Raw genomic sequence first — 20,820 nt, forward strand, 5'->3', positions numbered from 1 at the left:
TAGAAAAATATATTAGCATACACACCACCAAACATATATCATTGGATTCACCATTGCATATATTTTCACATCATGTAAATTTGTTACTGCAAATGTTCATATTGTTTTCTACAAACTTGATCAAACTTTATAAAATTTAACTTCAGCCAAAGCTAATATGCGGAGTAAATAAAAGCGGAGCGAGTGTAATAAAGCGTCCCAAATATTGGGCCTCACACCGTGGATCTTTCCCCGGCCCAACCCCTTCCAAACCACGGGTGTACTTGTGGAAATACTTGTGGATACCCTAAAAAAAATACTTGTGGAAATTTCCCCGAGCGGAAGGGGGAAAATGCTTCGAGGCGACTGAAGCGGCGGCGGGTCGGAGTGGGCGGCGGCGGCACGACCTACCCGGAGGAGGAGGGCGTTCCCCAGCTTCCACGGCCTGCCACGGAGCCCCGCGAAGCCCTAGCCTCCGCTTCGTCCCACCTCTCTCCCCCGCCGCCTCACTCCGGAGAAGAGGAAGCCGCCGGCGTCGAGATCTTCAGGTACTGGCTCGTCCCCTCTTCCCCCCTCTCTCTCGCGACGAGATCTGCCGGTGCTGAAAACCCTAGCCGAGTCTTGACTCGTGTGTACTGGTCGAGGCTTTCTTGGGGTTTCCCCGTGACAACATTGCTCAGTTGCTGCTGTTAAAATGGGTAACCTGAGCATAACTTCAAGTATGCCACTCCCTCCAATTCATATTACTTGTCACTCAGACGGATGTATCTAGATATATTTTAGTGCCGGGCACATCCGATTTGGAGCGACAAGTAATATGGATCGGAGGGAGTAACAAAATCGTATGTATAGTGTTCTGCTTTTCGATTTACTAGCAAATATTCCTGTGCGTTGCAATGGGGAACAATCAACAATCCCTCCGTAAAGAAATATAAGAGCATTTAGATCACTACTCTATAGTAATCTAAAGGCGGCTCTTATATTTCTTTACAGAGGGAGTACACACCTCTAAAATGGCCCATAACAGAGGCTTTGAATAAACAATTTTCTTTGTTTTCAAAATTTCGTCACGGGGAGCAGTTCAATGCTTTTGACGACCGTGCCATCTAACTAAAAATTTCAAATTAGTTGCACTAGTCATAGGTGCTAGACCAACAAATAAAGTATATGAACGTAATGAAAATAACATTAGCCAACACCAAACCTTCCAAAAGTCCTCTGAATCTTGTGTGCCAACGCTATTCCCAACTAATCATTAGCTTTGATAAGCACATCCACATGCATCAGCTCAACAGCCCGACGATTGTGGACTGTTTAGAAACCGACCCATTTATGTTGGAAGAAGCAATGCACAGTATTAGACTCTAGATAACTGGCATCATGTTTTGCGGGCATAATAGCAAAGAGTATAACTGGTGATGCAACTTAAAAGGACATACAAAAATGAGAAGGCAATATACAAGAGTGCAGATTTTAGGTGCATAAACAGTTGCCGTGAGATTAGGAAAATGATCAAGAAAATAGCGGAGCAATTCATGGCTGTCCTGTATCTGGTGGCCTTTCAACTGAGGGTATTTTAATTACGCGTGGCCTTGGATGAATTTGTTTCAAATATTACAAAATCATGGTTGTGATTGTGCTGTTCTGACTCTGGCATTTACTAGTGGTAAGCATGGTATTTTCTTATTAGTTTTTTCCTAGAACTTGCTTTATTATATGGACGCATGCTGTGATTTGAACATGCTAACCACTCTGGTTTCTTCTGTTGGTAATGTCTTTAGATTGGCTGGATATGGATCTAATTCTTCCATTTAAAATTGGAGATTTTGCCGAGGCAAAGTGCTTTGATGAAGGTTTCAAAGGCGCATGGTTCCGCTCGAAGGTCGGACATGTATTTACATTTTATGTGTGATATTAATGAATTTAGTAAATTAGGTAGCAAACAACCACTCTCACCATGTTTTTTATTGTGTCAATACTTCCCTCAAAGTAGAAATTTGGCCACTCAATCTAAACATTTCTCTTTGCACTTCTAGTATACTCATGTCAATTTCTCATACCGTTTCCATCTATTTGTCGTTGTAGTGATATGTGTGACAAGTAGGGGTGTCCGCTAGCCTCGGAAAAGGTCATTCTACATGGGCGGGAATAATGACAAGTGAATTTCTATACAAAATCTCTTGTCGTAAGATTTGATCAAATTGACATTGGATTGAGAGGGTCGAGATTGGGGCTTAGGATATCACTAGTATATGCTTCGAGTAACTATTTGGTGCTCTTTAAGACTTTATATAAACTCTGACATAAACTATCTTTTTCGACCACCAACTCTGACATGAACTAGGTAGAAGAGACTAGGTAATTAATTATTAACCACCCAAGGATTTATATAAGAGCCTTGTTGACTTGAAGACCACCATCAGCTTTGGTGAGAAGGAAAGTAAAAAGGGCAATAGCATAAAAGGTCATAAGTTACCACGAGCACCTTTAGTGGGAGAGAAAAGCGAGGCTATAAGAGGAAACATGGCCTATACTTTACGACAGGCCATCGATTATGAACCTAGCTCACAGTCCATGGTAGACCTTCGACCTTGAATCTTTAGGGGTCTCAACTTTTTTATTGGTGTTCAGCTTCTTTCTTCTATCTAGGAATTGTTTGGCTCTTGAACTTCTTTATTTCGTCTTGGGTCATGTGCGTGACCCAATGTGGCATGTTCCAAAGTTGAGCTAGCCGCTTGGGCCTCTACACACGCCCTGGTTCCGAGTACAGTATCCACCACACTTCCCCAAGGGGCGTGGGTCATATGCGGATACCTCTGTCGTGGAACCTCCTCAGGTATTGACGGCTCCCCTGTGGCACTACTCTTATCTTCTGCCCCCCTCGAATCTAACGTGTTAACCATCATTGTTATTACGAACTGATCTTCTTAAGGCTCACAACCATAGGTTACCGGTTTAAATACCAGAAAATCATAATGAAATGCACACAAATAGCCCACCAATGAGCATTTGGTAAGAATTGAACTCTAGTCATTAGTTTATAAGACGAAGGGCTATGCTATTGTTGTCCACAAGTCTATGAACTAGACAAATTAGATTAAATCTTGGGTGCTAGAATACATATTACAAACATAGACGAGGAAGCTTTTTCTTTCTAATACATCATGCTAGTATGGCTACTACTTTTGTATCTAATAATAACATCAGTCTGTCGCTTGACCATAATCTCATGGACTACAAATATAATACTCCCTCCGTTCACTTTTGTAAGTCGTTTCAGACAGCTCAAAATGGGCTGTTTTGCACATTGTCTGAAATGTCTTCAAGGTCTTATAAAAATGAACAGAGGAGTGCTTCTCTTCACTCATTCTACAGTAGGGTATAAGGCTTTACTAACACATATTGTATTAATTCTCTTTCAGATAAAAGATATGCGTGTCACAGAATCTGGGCATCTTGAGTATTACTTGGAGTATATTGACTATACTGAAGAAGGTAAGCAAATCTTTATATGCAAGCTCTGTTTTTTCTTCTGCACATAACCTTTTGTTTTTTAAGAGAGTGTGAAGGGACCACATGCAATAAATCAATTTGATTACTCATTCTCAAATTTTTAGCTTAAGGATATTGCGGTGCAAGCACTTTGTTCTTCATTCTGTAGACATTCTATAATATTGCCTCAAGCTTTTAATTGATCACGTATGATATCTAGCCAATACTGTTTACCTTTAAGGAGATGGATCATGCAGTGATTGAAAAACCACGCGATCTGTCTATATCCTCCCCAAAATGGTTTGCGTTGTGCAGGTCATAATCCCCCCGCAAAAAAAAAGTACAGGTCATAATTGATGAGTTTGATTTTGAACAGGCAGTTGCAAAGCTTACACTCGAATCTGCAGGGCTAGTAAAATCATGGAAATATCTGATTATACCTTGCATTTGAATTTACCCGAGAAATTGATCAATCAATGCACCTACATTTTTCCAGTCCCCTATAAAGCATGTGCTTTCTTGCCCAATGTTTGTCCTGTATGGAAGCGGGGGCAGTACAGTTGGTGGCAGTAGCCATCTAGCGCAAATATGTCTTGTCATGATCTCAGTTTTACCCTTACTGTTGGCTAGGCACAACAAAATCTTGGGATACGCGAATCTGACCAAGATTATAACTGTTGGTTTTCTGTACACCTGATATGATTATTCCTGATGCCCTTTTCAGCCAACGAATGGATTGGAGTCTTCCAAAAGAACCCATTCAACCCACCATGCCTGGAAGGGAAATCAAATGGCAGTACTGAAATAATGTTGCGTCCTTCCTTTCCTCGGTGGTATAGGGGGCAACACGCTCCTAGGCACTTTCCGAAGAGCGAGGTGATAGCACATGTTCATGATGCCTGGAAAGTAGGTGATTGGGTTGACTGGCATAATAAAGATTGCTACTGGACTGGGCAGATTATTGAGTTGACCAGTAAAAATGTGGTTGAGGTAAAACATTTACTCCCTCATTTACAAAATATAAATATATTTGATGTTCTAGTTTTGTCCCAAGTCAAACTTCTTTAGGTTTGACCAAGTCTGTAGAAAAATATATATACAAACATCTGCAATGCTAGCTCCCAATAGCATTATGGTTTGGCAATCTCAAATTCTCAGCACTCTCACCCACGGATGATTTGGTGTTCCCTAACATGAAGCACCAATCAACGGTTCAACACAAGCAGGCAGCAGCAGCACAGGGAAGCAACAAACAAGCAAGCAGCAGGCCAGCGGCACGCGAACAACATGGGGAAGCAACAAGCAAGCAGCAGTTTCTGGCGCCCGTGAATGCAACCTGCAATTCTGCAAAACAAAAGGGTTTCCTATCGGGCCGAAGAGTAGTTGGGCCTCCCGAGTCCCTCACGTGTCCCCTACATCTCCCAGCCGTGTCCTTTTAATTCGTAATTCACGAAATATGGTGGGATACGCGTGTCCGAGCGTGTCCCTGTCTCTGGCCGTATCCTGCCGTGTCCATGTTTTTTAGTCTGGTGGTCCAGTTGTGTTACGGGCTGGTAACACACAATCAACTTTCTTGCTGATGAAGATGACACGCACTGATAAAATGACATCAAATGAACTTTCATGCTCTCGTCAAATGATTAAATATGAACTGGGACAGATTCTGTTATCATTTGATGATCTCCATGTTTTCATGCTGATTATTGGTTTTCTGTCATAACTAACATTATCAGAGACAATAAATTACATGTTCTTGCTTGGCATTTGTCTACAGGTAAAATTCTTGGATCATCCCATGGGTGAAGGCCAGCAGTGTCTTGCTAAGAAAAAGGACCTGAGGCCTGCGCTTGATTGGTCCATCATTAAAGGCTGGACTGTGCCTCTTTCGACGGTAAGTTTCTAAGGTTCGTTTAGGTTCTACAGTAGCTTCTAAATACATTTTGTTAATTAATTAATGCTTATTCTAGAAGGGAGTTGAGGTGATCCTTGACCAGTTGTGGGTTAGTTCATGGAATCAAATGGATTCTTCTTTTTTGGATGGTCTAACCTTATATATTCCACAGTTTAAACCAAATTATCGTCTATTTTTGTAGACATCTTATAGTGTATCTATTTATGGTCAGGCAAAAGGGAAAAGCTGGCAAGCTGCTCATCTGGTTCATCCTCAATCTGGTACGGCTGATCTTTTGTGAAAATATATGGCTGGCTGTAAATGCACACTAGCTAGGAAACTGGTGAAATTAAGTTTCATGTTTGCGTGGTGGTTTTCAGATGTAGAAGAGAGGAGCAGCACAGATGAAGATGAAGCTCTGGGATCTTCATCAACCGTCAAAACACCTTCGTCGGACAGAAACACCGTATCTAAGCTAAGCAATCAGAGGATGGCGACACACATATCATTAGACCCCAGTCGACGGCGTACCCGCAGTTCCTGTGGGCTACTGATATCTCCATTGGAGCCTGCCACCGTCGAACCGAATGGAAATAGCGGTTCCCGCCGGTACCCCTTTCGGGTCCGAAGGAACGCAGCGGAACAGCAGAGATAAGCTGGTAACGCTGCACACTTGATGACCCCCACGGGGGTTTACAGGCATTATGGGATATACTTAGTGATATATAGCACATCAGCTCTGGAGAAAATGGCCGATCGCTGTATTTGCGGAATTGGCCATATAGGCAGCAGAGGGAGACTTTTCGCGACATTTCTTATGAGAGTATTTGGGCCATGATCCATTGACTGGCTGTTACTCGGCAGAAGTTGTATACTTAAGGCTGGTTGTTACTTGGACCTGCGTTGTCTCATGTGGTTCTGGACCTCCGTGTCTGAATCAGACTGAACAAAAGCTAAGGCCCGTGATGAAAAAGGAAAAAAAATATACTCCTGTTTTTTTTCTTTTCAAAACTGACACAAGTGTTTTTTTTTGAGGGAAAGCCAATTGGCACTTTATTACTGGTTCAGAATAGTTAATGATTGCTGCGGTCCCGGTTTTCAAAACTTTCCAACCGTTTTTTTTTCGTTTTGGGAACCTTCAAGGAGGTTCCTGAACCAGTTTTTTCTTGTTCTGTTTTTTTCGTTTTCCTTTTTTTCCATTTTTCCTTTTTTTCTTCTCTCCTTTTTCCATTTTATGTTTATATTTCTTTTGTTTGTATTTCATTTTTTCTTTCCTTTCATTTTAAATTTTAATTTTCTTTCTTCAAATTTCTAAAAATCGTTGCGTTTTAAAATTTTGTTGATAAATCCAAAAGATGTCCACTATTTTGAAAAAAATTGTACTTTTGAAAAAATGTTCCCATTATAAAACAATCACAAATTTAAAAAAATGTTAATGTTTCAAAAATTGTTCGCAAATTTCACATTTTTTCTGAAGTTCAAAAAATGTCACATTTTAATTTTTTCCCAATTTTCCGAAAATGATCCTGTTTTCAAATATTGTTCTGTATGTTTTTCTTCAAAATGTTCTAAAAATATTATTTTTTCCATTTTTGCAGGAGTTTCAAAAATAGTTCACGTTTCAAAAGTTGTTTCCAAATTTCAAAAAATGTTTGTGTTTTGAATATTTTTTTCTAAAATTGTTCGGAGGGTTATTCAAAAGTTATTTGGAACTTCAAAAAATGCTTCTGTTTTCGAAACAAATTTAAAAAATGATAATGTTCCCACTTTTTAAGAGTTTCAGAAAATGTTCGTGTTTTCAAATTTTCTTTGGGAGTTAAAAAAAATGTTCGCTTTTCGAAATTTTGTTTTGGAATTACAAACAATGTTCCCGTTTCAAAAAAGTGTTCACGATTTTCAGAAAACGTTTTTCAGAATTTAATGATTTGCGCTGGGGTTTGTTTCTTAAGAGTTTGTGTTGTCTTAAAATCACTGAAGCTCGATAGCTCAGCTGGTTGTATCGACAACTCTCTTAGGACGAGATCCTTGGTTTGACTCCCACATGTGACAGATTTTTCGATTTATTTTTACATTGCCACGGCGCCTAAATGGGCCGGCCCAGCCGGGGCTCCATGTGTGCGTCGCGACGGCAATTTGCCGCAGATCGCGTCACATAGGAGGTCCCGAGAATCACAACTATTTCAACCTCTTCTCTCTACCTCTCATCCCCACGCTGGACCATGACGGGCTGGAGCCACAAAATTCAGATTAATACATCATCATAATTGACATGCTTTTGGGCATTTTGTTTGATTCACTTCGCCGTGGATATGATCAGTGTCAGCGCAAACATTCCAACCGAACACCGACGACTACAATTGTCTCAAACTAGCAAGCCAAACTTCAACATCAAACACGGCTCTATCCACCAAAGGAGGAACCTGAAACTTGTATGAAGAGACAACGGCGACCGGCAAATGGTGATAAGGCAAGCAAAGGTTATGTGATAGCTGATAAATGAAGTGAACACAACCTCTCTAGATTATACCATTTTAAAGAACATGAAAACCGGCCAGGAAAAATCTCCTTGGGATTGTATCAAGCATGCGGAGTCCAGAAGGTACATAACTTAAGCCAAATAATTAGCCAATATCGGCTGTGGGCTAGTTTTCAGTTGGGTATACACATTCCATTGGATCATATTAACCAACCAGAACTAACTTCATCAGATTACAACCCAAGTAGCAAGTACCAAGTAGGTTTGGCAATCTTAATTCAAATTTTATTCCTAGTATTTTTTTTATCATAATGATTTGGTCGTTTTCAGTTGGGTTGGGTTACATAAACTGAAACTAACTTCATCAAACTAGCTTTAGATTTGTATTTTTCATTCCTAGTGTAATTTTTTCTACCATAATGATCTATTTTAGAATGATTTGCTCTTCCCACTTTCAACTCTCAAGTAGGCGTTAGGTGGCATTTAACCTGACTAGGCTCTGCACCAAAATTTAGAGACTCCTCCTGCTGTAGTGCTTGCCTTAAAGCCTCAGATGTGGATGATAATTATGGCCGTTTTTATCACTATATCCTGAAGGTTCTCACAAATATGCTGAGCCAATCAAACTTGTCGGATGTCATGCCTGCAATTTCCTTCCGACATAACCAAAAATAGAACTAATTATGAAAGCTCACATACTAGACCTCTCCCGAGTATTTCTGCATTTGACAGGCCCAGTACTAAATGCCCAGTCAACACTTATTACCTGTGGAAGAAGCTCAGTTCCTTCTGATTCTCTTATTGCAGCCTGGAATTGCTCAAAGTTGTCACACTCAATTAGAGCATATCCCTGCATACGAGAAGGCAAGGCACACAAACATTTGTGTCAGCAACAATGACACGTCGATCGCCATTTTATTTTATGTAAGTCCACTTTGAATCAAACTTTGCACGCAATTGTTCCACTTCGAACCACATTTTAGTATTTGAAGTGTTTCTTGCATGATCTGCCCGGATTGTCATGGCCCTCGTTCGACCTTAATCCTTTGTAACAGCCTCTACCACATCGATCCCAGGTTAGCGTGGAGCCGTGACATGAGAACCACTTCAAATACTAAAATGTGGTTCAAAACTACTCCCTCCGTTTCAAAATAAGTGTCTCAAGCTTAGTACACTTTATACTAAAGTTAGTATAAAGTTGAGACACTTATTTTAGGACGGATGGAGTATAACCATATGTGTTCAAAATCTGGTGCAAAACACGCTCACAAAATAGAATGCAGTTCAACCCGTCACTGTATCACAAATATCTGCCTCTTCACAGTGGAACTTACTCTTTCTTTTTAGCACTCCGCAGCAGCTTTGCTTGACCTGTTCAAGCCTGCGACTTTAGCATCTCGATGGATTAATGAACAAGGCTCTGGCATAGGATTCGGACCCAAGATGAATCGTGCATGTACGTGCATGCCCGTACCGAGAGAGGCGACCTTGACCTAGAACCACTCGCTTCCACCTATAGTTTTTGGCAGGAGTAGTATAAGAAACGTTATTAGTGCCACTGCCATCTGGTCAGAGAGCTGCCTAGAGTGAGTGAGAGAAGAGGCTTTGACATCGATCGCTAATGAGGAAGGGACCTTCTCCTTCTTCGTCCTCGCTCCCATGTGCCGTGCCAATCCTCCTGGTGATTGTATGCTGCTGCTCCCTGCTGCTACCATGCTCTTGCTCTGCCGCCTCCGACCAAGGTAACGGCTTGTTCGCGAAGAAAGGTAACCACCAGTCCCTGCTGTTTCTTTCGTGTGTTTGGAGTTGATGTTCATGCATGCTGCAACTGGCGCTGGTTGTGATTTGCATGCGATGGTGGTGTTCATGCAGGTGCAGGCTATAGTTTCCCGGCCGGGGGTCGTGTACCAGTACAGTGGCCGACGCCACCCCAGCCCGGGCCGCCGATACGCCAGGGCGGTGGCAGCAGCGGCAGCGGTCGCAGCGGTGGTGGTGGCCTTGTCTACGCTCAGCCACCGCCGCTGGCACTTGCACGGCCACATCGTGAGGACCCGCATCCCCGGCCACGCTGCAAGAACCTGCACGGCAGGAGGAACTGAACAACGTCCCACGAGTCTAGCTACCTGATGAGATGAAGAGATGCCGGCGTCAGTGCCCCACCGGCTTGGAGCCTTGGAGTGGAGAGATTCTTGCCCGATTCAACAATGTTTGGGGCTATCACTCACTGGCTTTGTATTTTCAGAGCTCAGACTCATCATGAAATATAATTTCTAAATTTAAAGATTTTCCTCTCCAACAAGATTGCCGTATTTTTCCAAAAGCAACAAGTTTGTAATTTTTTTATTCCTTTTTTGTCAATTTTTTTCGATATATATCAGTATCACCCTTAACAAGTCCATTATTTTTTGAAGATTATTGTTCTTTTGTGGCTTCCTTGCAAATGAAAATCTTAACAGGTCACCTATTATCGATCTGAAGAAGGAATCTGGGCATCACTAGGCTTTTATATTTTTAAGATCACAAAGATCAACCGTCAGGCCAATGTGCTGGCACATGAGATTGCAAAATTCAGTTTTGATAATAGATCAAATGGTGGCATATGACGAATGATCGTGTAGACCTTTTAATTAATTAATTTACGGGGAAGGTTTTTTTAGAAATAAAGAAAGAGAAATAGCAACAGTGCACATATGCAGTGTAGTGAACATTGACCAACACGATATGAAATCATAAATACACAACAAGTCTTGCAGGGACTGGACATCAGGATGTGTCTGTATCCTGCCAAAGGAAACTCACATCCAATTTGGACTTTGGTCTATATGTAAGCAGCAAAGAAGACATACTATTTCTAGTAGTTACTCATCACAACAAAATTTGGATTGCATTTTTTATCCATGGCAGAATTGGCCTTTTTTTTGCTCCCAGCGTGCAATTTAATTTTAAATTTGTAATTTTGTTGTATGATAGATGGCTATATTGACTTCAACAGTAGTAGTGCTAGAAATTTTTACAAATACACGGCTTGATTTTTTTTGCAAAGTGAACCTGGTGATCCAGCAGAAAAACAGTGAGAAAATTGATTGAAAACAAAGTAATGGGCCTAACAGAAGTATTGAAGGCCAGTTTGAAAGTAAACGAGCACATATACTGTCAAAAAATATCAGAGCCAGGTTTCAATCCTGGGACCTGTGGGTTATGGGCCCACCACGCTTCCGCTGCGCCACTCTGATACTCCTTGTTTATGTTGCGATGTCCGTTTAATTATACGGCAGCGGCTGATTTTTTAGAGGAAATAATTTTACTGTAGCATGTACGTTTTCGTGGCCATGCATGCATGCCTCGAATTCTATGTTACTAACACCAAAGATTGACCGGTTCAAGCCTGCAACTTGGATTGAGATGCACTGACACCAAAGATTGAGTGTCGGCAGAGACGACTTTGAGCTCTTGACTTTCAATGGCGGCATCGAAGATCGTGATTACATTTGGTTAATCAAGATGTTCAGAGAATCTGTTGACTTGACGCACTTGTCGTTGCTGTCTGAGTACTTAACTAGGATGAGTAACCCATCCACAACCACAAGAGACATCGAATCATTTCTTCAGAACTGAAGCCGGCAAAGCAGGATAGGATCGTGTGCTGCTGCTCCTTGCCGCTGCTCCGATCGACCATGAAGCGGTCATCTTCTTCTCCGTCCTCGCTCCCACGCGCCATGCATGGCAATCCTTCTGGTGATCGTGTGCTGCTGCTCCCTGTTGCCATTCCAATGCTCTGCCGTTTGCAAAGGTACCAAACCACGGCGTCGGTTATAGTTCTTATATTTTGGACGTGGATGCCCATTTTTGACATATAATTTGTTGCGATGGCACCAGGGCGTGCATTTGGCCACTTTGGTCAGGGGGCTGAGGCCGGGCCAAGGGGAGGAGGAGACCAATTTGATCAGGGGGGTGGGGAGGGAGGGCCTGGGAGAGGAGGAAACCAATTTGATCAGGCAGCGCCAGGGGCAGGAGGAAATCATGTGGGTGAGGGGGTTGGGTTGAGTGGAGGAAACCAAGTAGGACGGACGCCTCCGGCGCCGCGGGGTAAGACACCGAGGAACCACAGGTGATGTGGCGACTCCTGCCATGACGTTCATCTGGCGCCCCCGGCGGTTATTGGAAGCTGATGGCTGCTGGTCTTCCTAGGGGTGGTTTGGGACGATGCTTGTCTTTGGCGCAGGCGCTGCCTTTCGGTTGTAATCTGTGCTGCTGTCCCCAACTTTTTTAAACATTTGTATCACGTGCTTATAGGATTTTTTTCTCATAGTTGTTGTTCGAGAGCGAACATTCACAATGGGTTTCCTATTGGTGCTCCAACTCGCAAGTCTCTTCAATATTTTTGTTTTTCTCGCCTTAATGCAAATGGGTGACTCGGGAAGCCAGTGACTTCTTCTGGATATCTTCTTGGCGGCCAATCTCCTTTCTACTGATCCAACCGTATCTGATCCTGCTTTTTTTCAAAAACTAAAAATATGTTCAGGTTGGCTTTTGGCCGCTGTAGTTGCCTCAAAAAATAAAAGAAAAAACAGTCAGTCAGCTTGACAAAATTTGAAGTTGAATTTTGTTCACAGTATAATGGGCCTTCTTCTTTTGCATGTCAACGTGCAAATTAAATGTAAATGTATAATTTTATTGTATGACATATGATTTTTTTGCCAAAAGGTTTAGACTAAAATAAAGATTCATCGGAAAGCACAAAGCATCTCAAACATAGTAAAAAAAATACATCGAGGTCCATGGACCACAGAACGACCTTTGCCGCTGCCAGAACGAGCGGCTAATGCGCCGCTGTCACCGCTCCCATACCGGAGTCTGATCATGTCAATGACAACCAGAAAGTCTTCGTGCATGTGCCCTAGGGACCAGCGCCCCGGAGCCACACTCGTTGTCGTCGCATCCTTGAATCGATCTGAAGAACCTGACACCGAATCTCACCATTGCGTACGCACAATGAGAAACCCTGAAGTCACCGCCCTGATCGAGGAGGTGACATGAATCTATATCAGAGCTCTATCTAATCCGTGCTAATGAATGAACATGAGGAGGATCTGAGCCAGGAAAACTATATCGAAGAAGCGTCCGTCCGAACAGAGAAGTGAGTCCGCATGTCAGCAAATCACAATCGAGGAAACTGAAGGCCTAAGTCTCCATTCTTTCTATCTTACATCGCCACACAAGTATTCAAGGCATATGACACATAATTCATTTTTATATTTTTTTCTTATTATTAAATTGATTTTTATGCTCTTTTGAAGCATCTCACGAGATATTTAAGCACCAAAGATTTGTTGGTTTTTTCCTTTTACTTTTTACTATAGTATATTCTTATATTATTTTTCTTCCGTTCCATGGATTCTTTGATCAAGAAATGTCTTCAATTTTTTTATTTTGACTTGATTGAAATTAAGTGGATGCAATGAATAAACAAGGACCAAACACTACTGCATGCTGCTGCTAACGCGATAATACGATCAGAGACCCTTCGACGAAACTGTGTGCGATGCAATAATCGCAAACGGTGGTGTAAAAAAACCGTCAAAAAAGGTGCAAAACGTTTGCGATGACGGATGCATCAAACACGGTTCAGATTTTAGTTGCGTGTGCGAGGCAGGGCATACGGTTCAGTTCAATTAACTGTTTGCGATGACTAGGAACAAAAGAAATGGGCAGCCAGATAAAGGTGTGTGCGATATACAGCATACGGTTCACTCGGATAAACTGCTTGTAATTAGGCAACACAAAAGAAACGGTCAGCCAGATCAAGGTGTGTGCGATATACGATATGCGGTTCACTCGAATGAACTATTTGCGTTGAGACAAAAGAACAGAAACGGTTCAATATAACAAGATGTGTGTGTTACACGACAAATAAGTCTGTAATCAGAAATATATGCGAAGACCGATAATAACACAGACGATTGCTGCTAATAAGACGTGTGTGTTGTGCGATGGGATTGCATACAGAACAATATACATACATACATACATACATATATATATATGTATACATACATACATACACACACACACACACACACACATATATATATATAGTGTTACTATTCATCGTAGACACACACACTTATAAGGACATGGTTACATAACCAAATTAAACATTCACTTACATAGGTGGCTACTACAACCATGGCATTTGCACATATCAAAGTAAACTATTACATGCATAATTACATAGGTGGCTACTACACACGTGACATTTCCACATACCAAAGTAAACTATATATTACATGCATGATTAACTAGAATAGACGATTATCTGATCATCATCTACTTCTTGTGACGCTTGCTCTGGTTGTGGCTCGATCCGGCCTAGTCGATCTCCATAACAAGGCACTTCCTCATGTCAACGATCCGCCTATGCATCTCGTAGCATGTGTTTTTACACGCTTTTGACCGCGAACCTGAGGTGAGGTTCATCCAGTTGCCGCATCCAAGCCCCGTGCCAGGATACGGGACATGTTCTGTTGGCATCTTACTTCATCTTTTCGCAGTATGGGTCGATGATGGCCGAAACCAGGGAGTCGTTCCTCGTGCTGCCCCAGACCCTGTAGTGCTCACGAATTTTGACAAGGTTCCGGCAAGCCAAGCTCGTAACCCTGAGCGCTTTTACATCATCGGTGGTTTCCACCATGGCGAACTTGTAGTCGGTGCTGTTGATAAACCTTGTGAAATGGTCGAAAGGCTCTGTGGCCATGCAGTAGTGGTAGATGAGGACATGACGGCGCACGCACAACTGGGCGACGACAACCTTCTGATCTATGTTGGGATGATCGGCGGTGTACTGTAGGTCGATGCCGACTACCTTGTACTTGTCTCGAGCAAGCAACTGCTCAACGGTGTTGCTGTAGTCGTCTACCACGGCCGGGGAGATGGTGTAAACCACCGAGAGATCTGTCTCCCTCGGGTGGGTCTCCACTTTATGCTCGCCGAACTCCATTGGAGCTTCGCTAGACATCGCCTCTCTATGTGTCATCATGGGTGTGCTTGTTGTGTTGTGGGGCGCGATCGAAAGATTAAAGAGACTAAGGTTATAATGGTCGCGGGAATTAAAGGGGAAGCCGGACGACCTGGAATATCGGCACGCACTGATGGCAGTTCTAATTTGCAACTCATAACTCTATCATGCCGCACGTAATTGCATCGCGTGGCAACGCGCGCGGCGCAACCGCATGCATATGGGCCCCCGACGTGATCATGTACACACCCAACCGATGGCAGAGCGCGCGCGGAGGGACGCGAGCAGAGCGCTCCGCGGTCACCTCAACGGTGAGCAACCATATATATGCATATAGCAGTTGAACACGCAAGGAAAAGCTGTACACAAGCCGAGCGCGCCGCGGCGCCTAAATGCGAGCACAACGTGCTGCGGCGCCTAACGGCGAGCAGAGCTTGCCGAGGGACGCGAGCAGAGACCGGCACAGTGATACGTGGTAAATAAGACGAACTGTGGGAGCGTTGTCGGAGACATCAAACACGAATCAGATTAGAGTTGCGTGTGCGATACGTGGCGTACAGTTGATCTATCCGTGCTGTTTGTGATGGAATAAGCCGTGTGTGTTGTGAGCAAACGCTTGCTGGCATATAACCTTAAATTTAACCAACAAAATGTTAACACATGTTACAAAAAGTATATAACTGGAAACTATGTTCAAATTCGAATCCAATGATATAATCTTTGGCGACATGCATTCATATTTTATTAGTTAAATCTTACTTATAAACCAGGACGGGGTATATAGTAGGTAATTAAATCACAAACATTTTTTATTAACCGTATGATGTCTTCGACGAGGCCGTACGATCCGTCGTACAAGCGTGTCCATGTCACGCGGGATGCCGTCTTCGACGAGGCCGCGCGCTGGAACTGAGCGGACACCACTCATGGAGCTCAGACTAAACATAGTGAGTTTTTCACCATTCAGTACCCCGCCTACAAAGTGCAGATTGCTCACCACGGCGGCGAGGAAGGATCGCAGCCGCAGACGCTGTCGATGCCGCAAACCCCGACTAGCACACATGCAGAGTCAGCGCCCGGGTCCGCGGCCACGGCGGTGCACACGCCCTCAATAGCGGGCTGCAGTCAGGCGGCATCCTCTGCAGAACGTACACCTGCAGCGATCTCCACTCCAGTGGGCGTGGAGTTCGTCTCTCCGCCCTCAGGGACCCCCGTGCTTGACGCACACGACCTTGCCCGTGTGGCTCACCACTTTCGCTGTGTCGCCGACCTCTTCGACGAGCCTGAAAGTCAGTGCAGCACACTGAAGAGCTATTGATCGCGTCTGCTGAGGAACCGAACACATTCAGAGAAGCAGAGCGCGATCCAAGCTGGCGGAGGGCAATGCTCGAGGAGATGGGGTCCATCGAGGAGAACGGAACGTGGGAGCTGGTGGATCTTCCCGCCGGCCACCACGCCATCGGCGTGAAGTGGGTCTTTCGCGTGAAGCGGGACGCCGCCGGGAACGTCGTCAGGCACAAGGCCTGGCTTGTCGCAAAAGGCTTTGCGCAGAGGCAGGGGATCGATTTCGATGAGGTCTTCGCTCCAGTAGCTAGTCAGTACGCGTTCTGCTCGTCCTCGCCGCGCACGAGGTGTGGGCGATTCACCACATGGACGTGAAGTCGGCCTTCCTCAACGGCGACCTGGCGGAAGAAGTATATGTCCAGCAGCCGCCGGGGTTTGTCACCGCTGGCCAGGAACACAAGGTGCTGCGACTACGGAAGGTGTTGTACGGACTGCATCAGGCTCCAAGAGCGTGGAACGCCAAGCTCGACGCAACGCTTGTCGCCATGGGCTTCCGCCGCTGCGCCTCTGAGCACACGGTCTACGCACGCGGATCCGGCCGCGAGCTTCTTCTTCTGGGGGTGTACGTGGACGATTTGGTGATTCAAAGGAAATTGATAACTTCAAGAAAGAGATGAAGGGCACGTTCAGGATGAGTGATCTTGGGATGCTCTCCTATTACCTGGGCATTGAGGTGCGCCAGGAAGCAGCCGGGGTGACCATCGCTCAGAGCGCGTACGCCGACAAGATTGTGGAGAAGGCTGGACTGGCAGGGTGCAACCCGAGTCCGACACCCATGGAAGCACGTCTGAAGTTGAGCAAGGACAGCACGGCGGCTCCGACTGACGCAACAGAATACAGAAGCTTAATGGGGACGCTGCGCTACCTCACGCACACACGGCCTGACATCACCTATGGTGTCGGCTATGTGAGCAGATTCATGGAGTCGCCCACCGTCGAACACCTGACGGCGGTAAAACACATCATCAGATATGTCGCGGGGACACGCAGCTTGGGCTGTCACTTCCCGCGCCGAGGAACTGGAGGAGCCAACCTCTTTGGGTACAGTGACAGCGACATGGCCGGCGACATCGACGACCGCAAGAGCACGAGGGGGCGTTGTTCTTCATTGGAGAGAGCCCCGTCATCTGGTTGTCGCATAAACAGAAAGTGGTGGCCCTCTCAACTTGCGAGGCAGAGTTCATCGCGGCCACCACTGCTGCCTATCAGGGGGTGTGGGCGGCGAGACTGCTCGCAGAGATCACCGGCGAGAAGCTGCAGGTGCCCACGCTTCTGGTGGACAACAAGTTCGCCATCGCACTCTGCAAGAATCCTATTCTGCATGACAGAAGCAAGCATATTGACTTGCGCTACCACTTCATCAGAGAGTGCGTAGAAGAAAGAAAGATGGAAGCCGATTACATCAGAACTGAAGATCAGCTGGCTAACCCCTGACGAAGCCTCTGGGACGAGGCAGATTCATTCAGCTGCGTGGCAAGATTGGGATGAAGAAAATAACGTAGGCATACTAGAGTTTAGGGTGTGATTGTTGAATAAACCCAAGTCTGCAAGGTTTAGGCTAGTGTAGTTTGTTTTCTTCAGTTTCGTCAGGTAGTTGCAGTCAGCGAGAATAGCTCGTGGTTCTGTTAGTCTGAACGAGTCCTGCGCCCCTCCAGATGGCTCGTGGGATGGCATGAGCACCATGATCGGTGGTGGCGCAATGTAAGGGGCCACGACCCCGTTTTCCTTGTTACTTCAGAAATAAGAACGAGAGAAAGAAGAGCAGAAAAGCGGCAAGTTTTACGCAGCGCAAAACCTCCCTTTTCTTCCTGTCACCTGGTTTTCCAGAGAGATCGAGGTGAGGAGAGCGAGATAGGCTAGAATTTGCCGACAGCGGAGGCGATGAACACGAATTCCATGTGACTTACACTTACCAGCAGCTTTGCTTGACTGGTTCAAGCCTGCAACTGTGATTGAGAAGCATGCAAATATTGTGACTGTCGGCACGGACGACTATGAGAACTTGACTTGGGCCTCCGACCAGCTATTAGCTCAACTTGTCCAATGGCGGTATCGAAGATCATGATTACATTATGTTAATCAATCAAGATGTGCAGAGAACTTGCCGTGGCTGTTAGAGTACTCCCTCTGTCCCAGAATAAGTGTCTCAACTTTGTACTAACTTTAGCACAAAGTTGTATTAAACTTGAGACACTTATTTTGAGACAGAGGGAGTACTTAACTAGGTGGGGAAACCCGTCCTCAAAGAGAGATCTAATCAGTCCTTCAGAACTGGAGCTGGGCAGGTAGGATCGTCCAATCAACCATGAAGCGGTCTTCCTCTTCCCTTTCCTCGTTCTCACGTGCCGCGGCAATGCTCCTGTTGATCGTGTGCTGCTGCTCCCTGCTGCCATTCCCACGCTCTGCCGTTTGCAAAGGAATGTAACCATGCATCTGTCTTTGTGACAATATATTTGAAGTGGATGACCCTGAAAGCGCTAGATGTGCTATCTGTTTGTTTTGATATATAAAGTTATTGCGATGGCATCAGGGAATGCTGTTTATCAGGGGGGAGGAGGAAACCAAGTAGGACGGCCCCTCTGGCGCCACGGGGTAAAGACGTCGTGGAAACAACAGGTGATGTGACGGCTCCTGCCATGGTGTTGATCTGGCACCGCCAGCGGTTACTGGAATTTCTGCTAGTCTTCCCAGAGCTGGTTTGGGATGATGCTTCCATGTTTAGAGCAAGTGATGCTTTTTGGATGTAATCTGCGATGTGATCTACGGCTTTTTGTTTAAACATTTGTGTCTCTTGCTAATAGGGTGTTGCCACATAGCAGGTGTTCTAGAGCGAACATTAACCGATTCAAGGCAGGGTTTCTTACTAGTGCAGTAGTGATCCAACTTGCAAGACCTTCTGTTATCACCGGCATATTAGGGGCTTAGCCCAGTGGGTTGTGGCCCAAGTTGCCTTATCGTTATTAGGGGCTTAGCCCAATTATCTTATCATTATTAGGATCGTTTGCTTAAGAGTCAACTAAACCTCTCTATATAAAGAGAGGGGATGCATCAATCTAATCAAGCACGAAGCAATCATTATTTGCTCGGCTTCCTTTAGGGAGCCTGGAGACCTAACCCTAGCCGCCTCTTGCGCCACCGCCTCTTCTCCACGCAAGGACGGCGCCCAGCCGCCGGCCGCCGCGCCCTCGTCCTCGTCTTCCCCCATCTTTCCCCTACAATCTCCGCCCTAGAACCGGCAGAGCCCTAACTCCTAACACCTTGGTATCAGGTAGCTCGGTTCCGATCATGTCTGCACCACCACCCAACCCGCCGCTGCCCGTCACCACCGTGCCGCTACCCGTCACCACCGCGCCGCTGCCTCTCTCCACCGCGCCGCTGCCTCTCCCCACCGCGCCGCTGGACTCCACCGCCGGCGCCTCCACCGGCCATACGCCTCCACCCTCAACCGCGCCGCCCGTTGCCGTCTACTCGCCGGCGGAGATGACCGGATCCTCAACGACCTCGTCACCGCCGTCCACGGCATACGCCTCTACCTGGCCGGGCCCTACGGGGCAGCCGCCACCCTTGCAGCCGACTGCCGCGACCGGGCCAGTCGCCCTGCCCTGGTACGCGGCCACCACGACACCGATCAGGCCTCTACACCACCACTGGCCCGGTCAGCCGCCGCCCGCCGTCGCCCCCCATTGGCCGCAGTGGCCGGCTCCGGCGATCGCCGCGCCCCCGATGCCTCCCGGGTCCGGGCAGCCGCAGCCCCAGCTGCTGGCCCCACCGCCGCCCGCTGCTGCGCCTCAATGGCCACAGTGGCCGGACCCGGCCCTCGCGGCACCCCCCACGCCACCCGGGTCCGTGCCGCCGCAGCCGCAGCTGCGGGCCCCGCCACCGCCTAGCAAGGGGCCCGGGTCACCCTCGCAGGGAGGCGTACCGATCCAGCAAGTGCGCTTCCCGCCGTCGCCGTCCCCAATACCGGCCTGGCTAACCGGATCCTCGTCGCCACCCGTCTACACGTCAGCTGGAGTGTAACGCCCACGATGCGGCTATATCTCCCACGTGTCGAGGCACGACTTAGAGGCATAACCGCATTGTGGTTTGTCGCAAGAAGGGTCATCTTCACACAATCCCATGTAATGAACAAGAATGGGATAAAGAGTTGGCTTACAATCGCCACTTCACACAATACATAAATAAATCATACATCAGTCAGAGTACACACATAGACCGACTACGGTCAAAGCCAAAAGAAAAGAAGATAACCCAACTGCTAGATCCTTGATCGTCCCAACTGGGCTCCACTACTGATCAACAGGAAACGAAACAACACAACGAACAAGATCTTCATCGAGCTCCCACTTGAGCTCAGTTGCATCACCTGCACTGGTCTCATCGGCACCTGCAACTGTTTTGGAAGTATATGTGAGTCACGAGGACTCAGCAATCTCACACCCGCGAGATCAAGACTATTTAAGCTTATGGGTAGGAAAGGGGGTAGTGAGGTGGAGCTGCAGCAAGCACTAGCATATATGGTGGCTAACATACGCAAATAAGAGCGAGAAGAGGAGCAACGGAACGGTCGTCAACTAGTAATGATCAAGAAGTGATCCTGAACTCCTACTTACGTCAAACATA

At 45.9% G+C, this 20,820-nt stretch overlaps 2 protein-coding genes across 3 annotated transcripts in view; both read left to right on the forward strand.

Annotated features, from left to right (window-relative positions):
• Positions 1-295: 295 nt before the first annotated feature.
• Positions 296-20,820, forward strand: part of LOC123076757 (uncharacterized) — an 80,317-nt gene continuing 59,792 nt past the window's right edge. Inside the window, exons 1-7 of one of the 2 annotated variants that reach the window (XM_044498870.1) lie at positions 296-527; positions 1,761-1,861; positions 3,402-3,474; positions 4,196-4,461; positions 5,246-5,362; positions 5,595-5,643; positions 5,743-6,377. In XM_044498870.1, coding sequence (XP_044354805.1) covers positions 1,772-1,861; positions 3,402-3,474; positions 4,196-4,461; positions 5,246-5,362; positions 5,595-5,643; positions 5,743-6,017 — 870 coding nt within the window. In that variant the 5' untranslated portion in view covers positions 296-527; positions 1,761-1,771 and the 3' untranslated portion in view covers positions 6,018-6,377. Of the gene's footprint in view, positions 528-1,760; positions 1,862-3,401; positions 3,475-4,195; positions 4,462-5,245; positions 5,363-5,594; positions 5,644-5,742; positions 6,378-20,820 lie in introns of those variants that run through there. The other variant, XM_044498871.1, reaches the window with a different exon arrangement.
• Positions 9,407-10,210, forward strand: LOC123076758 (uncharacterized). The gene is made up of 2 exons (XM_044498872.1): positions 9,407-9,604; positions 9,711-10,210. Exons 1-2 carry the CDS (start codon positions 9,460-9,462, stop codon positions 9,935-9,937), a joined length of 372 nt encoding a protein of 123 aa, XP_044354807.1. The 5' UTR covers positions 9,407-9,459; the 3' UTR covers positions 9,938-10,210.

This window comes from Triticum aestivum, chromosome 3D, assembly GCF_018294505.1.
Source record: "Triticum aestivum cultivar Chinese Spring chromosome 3D, IWGSC CS RefSeq v2.1, whole genome shotgun sequence".
In the NCBI taxonomy this organism is placed as follows: domain Eukaryota; kingdom Viridiplantae; phylum Streptophyta; class Magnoliopsida; order Poales; family Poaceae; genus Triticum; species Triticum aestivum.